Below are 9,037 nucleotides of genomic sequence, written 5' to 3' on the forward strand. Positions count from 1 at the left end.
TTCATCGGGTCAAGGAATTGTTCAAAGTGAACCAAATTGATATCCCAGACTACCAGTAATATTTAGGTTGTAATGCAAAAAGAATGGTCCGCCTAACATTCCTAGAAAAAAAGTTAGTTTTTCATACGGAAATTTGCTATTATTTCGTTTAAATTGCAATTATTGAATTTTAAAAATAGGTCTTTTTCGTCGGGTCAAGGAGTTGTCCAAATCGAACCAAACTTGGCATGTAGTATCTCTTGTGTACCTAGAGTCTAAAACAAAAAGAATTTTGCTATAGCTTGCCTAGGAAAAAAGTTAGATTTTCATACGGAAATTTTGACTTATTCGCTTATTCTATTTTCAAAAATAAAGAAATTTCATCGGGTCAAGGAGTTGTTCAAATCGAACCAAATTCGGTATGGAGAATCCCATAGCTACTTAGAGTTTAAAACAAAAAGAATTTTTGCTATAGCTTGCCTAGGAAAAAAGTTAGTTTCTCATACGGAAAGTTGCAATTATTTCGTTTAAATTGCAATTATTGAATTTTAAAAATAGGTCTATTTCGTCGGGTCAAGGAGTTGTCCAAATCGAACCAATTTTGGTATGGAGTATCCCCTGTATATATAGAGTCTAAAACAAAAAGAAATTTTACTATAGCTTGCCTAGGAAAAAAGTTAGTGTTTCATACGGAAATTTTGACTTATTCGCTTATTATATTTTCAAAAATATAGAATTTTCATCGGGTCAAGGAGTTGTTCAAAGTGAACCAAATTGATATCCCAGACTACCAGTAATATTTAAATTGTAATGCAAAAAGAATGGTCCGCCTAACCTTCCTAGAAAAAAAGTTAGTTTTTCATACGGAATTTTGCTATTATTTCGTTTAAATTGCAATTATTGAATTTTAAAAACAGGTCTTTTTCGTCGGGTCAAGGAGTTGTCCAAATCGAACCAATTTTGGTATGGAGTATCCCCTGTATATATAGAGTCTAAAACAAAAAGAAATTTTGCTATAGCTTGCCTAGGAAAAAAGTTAGTTTTTCATACGGAAATTTTGACTTATTCGCTTATTCTATTTTCAAAAATATAGAATTTTCATCGGGTCAAGGAGTTGTTCAAAGTGAACCAAATTGATATCCCAGACAACAAGTAATATTTAGGTTGTAATGCAAAAAGAATGGTCCGCCTAACCTTCCTAAAAAAAGTTAGTTTTTCATACGGAAATTTGCTATTATTTCGTTTAAATTGCAATTATTGAATTTTAAAAATAGGTCTATTTCGTCGGGTCAAGGAGTTGTCCAAATCGAACCAATTTTGGTATGGAGTATCCCCTGTATATATAGAGTCTAAAACAAAAAGAAATTTTGCTATAGCTTGCCTAGGAAAAAAGTTAGTTTTTCATACGGAAATTTTGACATTCGCTTATTCTATTTTCCAAAATATAGAATTTTCATCGGGTCAAGGAGTTGTTCAAAGTGAACCAATTTGATATCCCAGACTACCAGTACTATTTAGGTTGTTATTCAAAAAGAATGGTTTGCCTAACTTTCCTAGAAAAAAATTAGTTTTTCATACGGAATTTTGCTATTATTTCAAATGAATAATTTTAAAAATAGGTCTTTTTCATCGGGTCAAGTAGTTGTTCAAAGTGAACCAATTTTGGTATGGAGTATCCCCTGTTTATATAGAGTCTAAAACAAAAAGAAATTTTGCTATAGCTTGCCTAGGAAAAAAGTTAGTTTTTCATACGGAAGTTTTGACTTATTCGCTTATTCTATTTTCAAAAATATAGAATTTTCATCGGGTCAAGAAGTTGTTCAAAATGAACCAAATTGATATCCCAGACTACCAGTACTATTTAGGTTGTTATGCAAAAAGAATGGTTCGTCTAACTTTCCTAGAAAAAAAATTAGTTTTTCATACGGAAATTTGCTATTATTTCAAATAAATAATTTTAAAAATAGGTCTTTTTCATCGGGTCAAGGAGTTGTTCAAAGTGAATCAAATTGATATCCCAGACTACCAGTACTATTTAGGTTGTAATGCAAAAAGAATGGTCCACCCAACCTTCCTAGAAAAAAAGTTAGTTTTTCATACGGAAATTTGCTATTATTTCAAATAAATAATTTTAAAAATAGGTCTTTTTCATCGGGTCAAGGAGTTGTTCAAAGTAAAACAAATTGATACCCCAGACTACCCGTAATATTTAGGTTGTAATGCAAAAAGAATGGTCCGCCTAACCTTCCTAGAAAAAAAGTTAGTTTTTCATACGGAAATTTGCTTTTATTTCGTTTAAATTGCAATTATTGAATTTTAAAAATAGGTCTATTTTGTCGGGTCAAGGAGTTGTCCAAATCGAACCAAATTGATATCCCAGACTACCAGTACTATTTAGGTTGTTACGCAAAAAAAATGGTCCACCCAACCTTCCTAGAAAAAAAGTTAGTTTTTCATACGGAAATTTGCTATTATTTCAAATAAATAATTTTAAAAATAGGTCTTTTTCATCGGGTCAAGGAGTTGTTCAAAGTGAACCAAATTGATATCCCACACTACCAGTAATATTTAGGTTGTAATGCAAAAAGAATGGTCCGCCTAACCTTCCTAGAAAAAAAGTTAGTTTTTCATACGGAAATTTGCTATTATTTCGTTTAAATTGCAATTATTGAATATTATATAATTGTTTATATAATTGTTTTTTTTATTGTTTGCTTTTATTTTCTTTGGAGATAGAGTTTAGACCTGGTTTTTTGGCCAGTGCTTTGCTCAAAAATCTCCTATAGTTGATTGTTCATAACTCCGCCGTAGCCGGTCCCCAGTCCAGTTGAGATAAGGAGGAGGGAAACACACCCAAATCATAATGGAAAAATCTCATAAGTTGATTTTTTAAAATCAAATTGAGATATTTCCGACACTACTGTAGCTAAAATTACAGACTCATTTAGTGCATCTGATCAGACTACCGCGTGCTTTCGAGACGGTTTAAGGGCCGAGGATTTTGCCCAAAATAACGGGGAAAAGAGTGTAAAGAGTGTAAAAATAATATTTTTACACCGTTAGTGCCCCCCTAATTAAGGGTTTAATAACGGGGGAAAGAGTGTAAAGAGTGTAAAAATAATATTTTTACACCGTTAGTGCCCCCCTTATTAAGGGTGGAATTACATATTAAAGTGTAATTTACGGGTGTAAATTATAGAAAAAGAGTGAAAAAAAGAGTGTAACAATAAGTTTTAACGGTGTAACAAAGAGTGTAACAATAAGTTTTAACGGTGTAATAAAGAGTGTAAAAATAAGTTTTAACGGTGTAATAAAGAGTGTAAATATAAGTTTCAACAGTGTAATCAAAAGAGTGTAAAAATAAGTTATTCCACTCTTTTTCCACCGTTAAATCTTAAAATTACACCGCTAAAATTACACTCTAACAGGGAATTCCACCCTTAATAAGGGGAGCACTAACGGTGTAAAAATATTATTTTTACACTCTTTACACTCTTTTCCCCGTTATTTTTGGGCAAAATCCTTGGCCCGGGATTTCTTCTTTTTTGTCTGGTCACAAATTTGCTCCTTGTCACTTAGCCAATAATAGTTGCACGTTTTTGCACTTTCGTCTTTTCATTCGAATTGAACCTCCACAATATCATCTCAGATAGGGTCGAAATCTATGCAAAGGTTGACGGTTGTTTAATAATTTAAGTTTGGAATAAACTTGTTCCTTAATGGTATGCCAATTGACCAGAATCTCGATACTCTTTGTCGCTTCTGCATATCCTCAGTACAGCAACTGAACATATTTTGATAACATCTTAATAAAGCTCTTGTTTAGAAAACGTTGCACACTTATAAAATATTTCAAGAAACTTTGCTCAAGTTTGTTTCAAGATTGTAAGCATGTTAGAAAGATACTATCGAGAGGCATCAAGATAAGTTCGAAAAAACTCGCTCGACGAGGTCTTGTTTATCTATAATGTCGATTGTCTTTTCAAGGTCGATTAAGCTAAAATTCACTAAATAGCTTCACACTAAATAATGTTAAAGTAAATTATACTTTAACAGAAAAATTACCTTAAAAATACTTTCTAAATTAAGGGGGTACCAGCTGAAAATTTACCTTAACTTATCTAAACTATTTTTAAAAACGCGTTAAATTTTCACCTTAAGTTTTAAGGTCCCGGAGCCTCGTGTCAGAGCATTTCAGTACTGATTCATTAGAATCTATTGAAAAAACGTTCAATTAGTTCTGAATCAGAGTGACCTAAGGGTAAACTTACCTCGCATTATGTGCAGACAAAACGAAGAACAATTTTTTCATGAATTGTCACTGGGCATTCTTAGTTTATTGTTTTTTCTGATCAGAGTAAATCATAGTAAAAATGAAAGTTACAAAAATCGCAAATTTCGGTAAACGTGTCGCACGATCAGGCAAAAACCAAATAAAATCGTATAAGGACACGTTACAAATGAGAAAAAAGAGAACAGTGGGCGGGAGGTGCAGTGCAGAGGAAAACAGTGGGGGGGGGGGTGCAATGCAGATGACAACAATGGGGGGTGCAGTGCCGAGGAGAACAGTGGAGAAAACAGAGAACAGTGGTGCAGAGGAGGAGGAGGGGGGGTACAGTGCAGAGGTGAACAGTGGGGGGAGGGGTTGCAGTGCAGAGGAGAACATTTATGAAAACAGAAAACAGTGGTGCAGAGGAGGAGGAGGGGGTTGGGCTGGGCTGGAACAAAGGATCCGAAAGTACGCGTAACATCAAACCCCCACCCCTCCCCCCACTGCTATTACCCCCCCCCCCCCGAGACCTCTATTTTCATCCGGGCTCTTTAAAGGTTCTCCCGTGAAAATTGACGACGTAATGGACCCTCCTGAACAGCCTGAAGCCATTTGTTTTTGACAGTTTTGAGCTTAATTGAATTTTTTTAAACCCATTGGAGCGTTTTCGACCGTTTTCTTTAGCGTTTCAGATTTTTTTGTGGATTTTTCAATGGTCTGGATTGTGTTTGATCTAATAAATGTCTGGAATCTTTTTTATTCTTGTTACATATGACGTTTCTTGTTATTGGGTATACAAACCTGAGAAACGTGCTGCCCGACATTTATTCCGACCCGCAGCTTCAAATTTTGGGTAACTTTGCATTTTTTTATTTTGTTTAAAACTTCCTCCACATTTTTATTTCTGTTTTAGAGCTCAATACGATGCCTTGGGGGCCGCAGCTGTGATGATCTATACGATTTGGTGGAATTTGCACGGAGTTTTACGCATATTTTTATTATTGTAGGAGACAATGATGTCAAAGACCGAAAAATTGAATATATTTTGAAAAAATTTTTGGAGTTCCAGAATGCTGTCTGGCCATTAAACGTTAAATTTCCGGGGAAAATGAAACGAAGGGATCTAGATCCCGTGATGATCACCAATAATAACGTTTTTTTGAGCAAAAATCTTGGAGTTATTTTCAAGAGTGGTAAATTGATAAAACGTGCTGACTTTGCTGTTGATAAATTTGATCATTACAACAAAGAAGGCCATGGTTTCATTCATTTGGCTGCAAAGATCCTCTCCGTGATTGAGGAGTTCGTAGCTAGTTGGTAGTATTGTACTTCAACTTGTGTACCTCTCACTGCTGTGTGTCGTGTCAAATAAAATGGTAGTGTGTAAATCAAGGTGTGCAAGTGTTAAAGTGTGTTCAATTGTGTTCAGCTTTATTAGCATAGCGTTTTTTATTTGTTAATCCTATTTGTTTTTCCAAATGTCTTCTATCCTTTATCGGCTTTTTCTCGGCTCCTTCGACTTGTTTCAGAGGAATGGTTGTCACATTGGAAGAATTGACGAAGATTCGAGTGTCTGGGCCCAATTTCAGGACAATTTGACGGCAAGTGGGGAGGGCTCTGGTCGCTACTGGTCCACCTTCCAGCTGTGCAACAGGGTCTCGGACGCCGTGAATGTTCACGGAATGACCTCAATGCAAGCGTCAGAATGTTCTCATTGCTCCCAGATTGTTCCCGATGGGAATATCCAGATGGGAATATCCAGATGGGACTATCTAGATGGGAATATCCGGATGGGAATATCCAATATGGCAGAGTTGCAGACCACGTTAACCAGCCAGTCGCCTGCTTGGAGGCGCTAAAACTGCTGAAATTTAGACTAGATACGAATCTGCTGAAAACCAAATTTTTTCTGTTTTGTTGAAGTTATTTATCATTTTGAAATTTCTCAATTTGAAATCCTTTTTTGTTTTTGTTTTAAAATAGGTAGGCATCAATAGGCTTTTTTCTGCTGTTCCTTCACAGTTGAGTTTTAATCATAATGCTCAGTAAGAAAATCAAGGAAATTTTCATAATGCTCAGTAAAAATTCAGTGGAATTTTCAAACTGCTCAGAGAAAATTCAGCGTATGAGTCATAAAATTCCATTCTGCTCAGAGAAATTTTATTGAGTTTTTTCATACTGTAAAAAGTAAATGCAGAAAGACGCTCTGAATTTACCAGGATCAGTCCGAAAAGTGACATGATCAGAGTACTTGGCAGAAAAAAATGCAGAATGAAAAAATTCTGAATCATTGCTGAAGTTGTCTGCGAGGTTCGTCCGGGGTAACTTTTACTGGTTACCTTAAAAATTAGAGTGAAAATTCAAGGTATCGTTAAGTTAAATATCCAATACTTTTTAAGGTAAATTCACATGAAAGTTAGAGGGGTGCCCCTTTTATTTTTAAATCAGTTTTCAGGTAAATTTAGGGTAAGTTAAGATTCGTTAAGATAATGCAAAGTACCTGAAGGTTTCATGCAATTTAAGGTCCTTTTTCAGGTATATTTACCTGTCATCATTTTGCGTTTTTCGATAATTTTAGGTGCACTGAAAATCAAGATGAGCAGAACAGCACTGACCGGCTAAGTGATACTACAATCAATACATTGACACAAAACCCCGATCCAAATCAATATGCATGTCGATATTCCAACGATTCTCAATATTCCAGCCAGCCTAGTTTCGTCCTAGCACAAAATGACAGCCCACTGAAATCCCATTGGACATTTTTTAAGCCATGGATCATTGATCACTGGAAGAACTCGATGACACGGAGGAAAATCGACATGCTCATTGGAGTGATCTACTTTATTGTAGTTCTTATCTATACTAGTTGTTTCTTTTCATCGCTAAAGTGATCGACCCGGTCGGGAACATCACAATCTTATTAAACCACAGTTAAGAAGTTGATTGTGTTCTGCTACAAAACTGCGAGTTATGTGTTGATCATAATCCCGGGTCGAGGTTTGGTGGTGAATTTTGGTAACAAATGCGGTGAAATGCAGTGAAAAAAAAATGTTCAAAGCGTATTCCACTACGCTTATTCCACTACGCGAAACCTCACTTAATTGTGTCATATTTCTAATGAATTTATAAAAGATTGAGCAAACGTTGAGAAAGCGAATCCGGTGAATTATTGAAAGAAATGCGGTGAAATGCGGTGAATTATTTTTTTTCACAGCATTCACCGCAATCACCGCATTTCTTACATTAATTTGCCAGAAAAGCGGATGCGGTGAATTTTTGTAAGAAATGCGTGAATTTTGTAATGAATTTGTGTAAAAAATGTGGTGAAATGCGTTGAAATATTTATTTTCACAGCATTCAACGCAATCACCACATTTCTTACAAAAATTTACCCAAAAACCTCGACCCGGGATGCAGCGCCGATTGAATGAATGAGACCTTTCATTGGCTTAGAAGTTCATTTTTCGGACATTTTTTCAAATCTCTATTGTAAACCCGGGTTAGGGGCTTCGTTGGTTTTTTCAAGGGATCAACTGAAATCGGAATTTCTAAATTCGTTGATGGATCCGCGAAGTTTCATAGAAAGGAAAATCCCATCGATTAGTGCCGGTACCTTCATAAAAGACACTAGAAGAGACACTTGAAAACGAATGCTCAGTGGTTCAATAATATTCTCCTACTTTAATCTGCGTCAAAAGAGTAAACTTTATATTAAGTTATTTTGTTTATGTATACAAAATTGAACCAATTTATATTATCATACTATGGTACCAAAAAGCTACGTACACCTGACGCTTCCTTGTATAGCATTACAAACATCAAAAAGTACAAAATTTTGAGTTCAATTTTGTTCTCTATTAACGCGTCTCATTGCACTTTTTAGCTTTTTTAACGTCTAGCAGACGGTTTGTACAGTTTTCATACAAGTTGTTGATGACGTCTTTCCAAATTTCGGACACTTTTTTCTAAATTTTCTCGAAAAAACTGTCTATTTTCGTAATCTCTGCAACGAAATTACCCCAAACTTTTCAATAGGATTCAGATATGGATTATATGCCGGTAATTGCAATACCTTCCACTCCTTGTTGAAAAAAGTGCCGATGATGTTCAATTAATGCAGAGGAGCATTATCTTGTTGAGAAAAAAGGTCATGAAAAAGATTTTTTTTTCGTAAATATCCAAAATTATTCAATAACCGACTGTTTTTGGCTTGCTTGGACGCCTAACAAGCATTTTCCCTCCGTCTGATCCTATTGCGCCCTAAAACATAAGGGATTGCTTGCCCTATCTCAGATTTCTCTCGCTTCAATTTCAAAAAACCGCATGCCATTTCTTCGAAAAACTCAAACGATTCCGTCACTGGAGATGCGCACTCAAACTATATTAGTAAAACAAATATTCTGACAGAAGGAGATGGCTTCTTGAGCATATTGATATACCATTTTGAACAAAAAATTGGTTCTTCAAACTGAAAAATTTCACAATTTTTTCACGCTTTGGCGCAAATTATGTTTATGAAGCACCAATAATGCTTTGAAAGCACAAATTATGATGTACGTAGCTTTTTGGTACCATAATGTAAATGTCCAATTAAAGGATACCTAAAACCTCACCGATGGAATCAGTGTAATTGCGTAGAAATATTTTCTATCGGTCAAAAATTGATGAGTTGTGTTGTTGTTATACACAGTGCACTTCAAATTGTTATTAAATATAGTAGAAACATATCATATAGGACTGTGGCGCAGAAGGACAGTGTTCGACACTTCGGGAAAATTTGAGAGC

The 9,037-nt window shown here is 35.2% G+C and overlaps 1 protein-coding gene across 1 annotated transcript in view; it reads left to right on the forward strand.

Moving 5' to 3' along the window:
• LOC142354807 (uncharacterized) overlaps positions 1-7,189 on the forward strand; it is a 29,025-nt gene extending 21,836 nt beyond the window's left edge. Inside the window, exon 2 of the mRNA XM_075407178.1 lies at positions 6,828-7,189. Coding sequence (XP_075263293.1) covers positions 6,828-7,143 — 316 coding nt within the window. The 3' untranslated portion in view covers positions 7,144-7,189. The remainder of the gene's footprint in view (positions 1-6,827) is intronic.
• The last annotated feature ends 1,848 nt before the right edge of the window (positions 7,190-9,037 follow it).

This window comes from Convolutriloba macropyga, unplaced genomic scaffold, assembly GCF_964194025.1.
Source record: "Convolutriloba macropyga unplaced genomic scaffold, txConMacr16.3 SCAFFOLD_1969, whole genome shotgun sequence".
Classification (NCBI taxonomy): Eukaryota; Metazoa; Xenacoelomorpha; order Acoela; family Convolutidae; genus Convolutriloba; species Convolutriloba macropyga.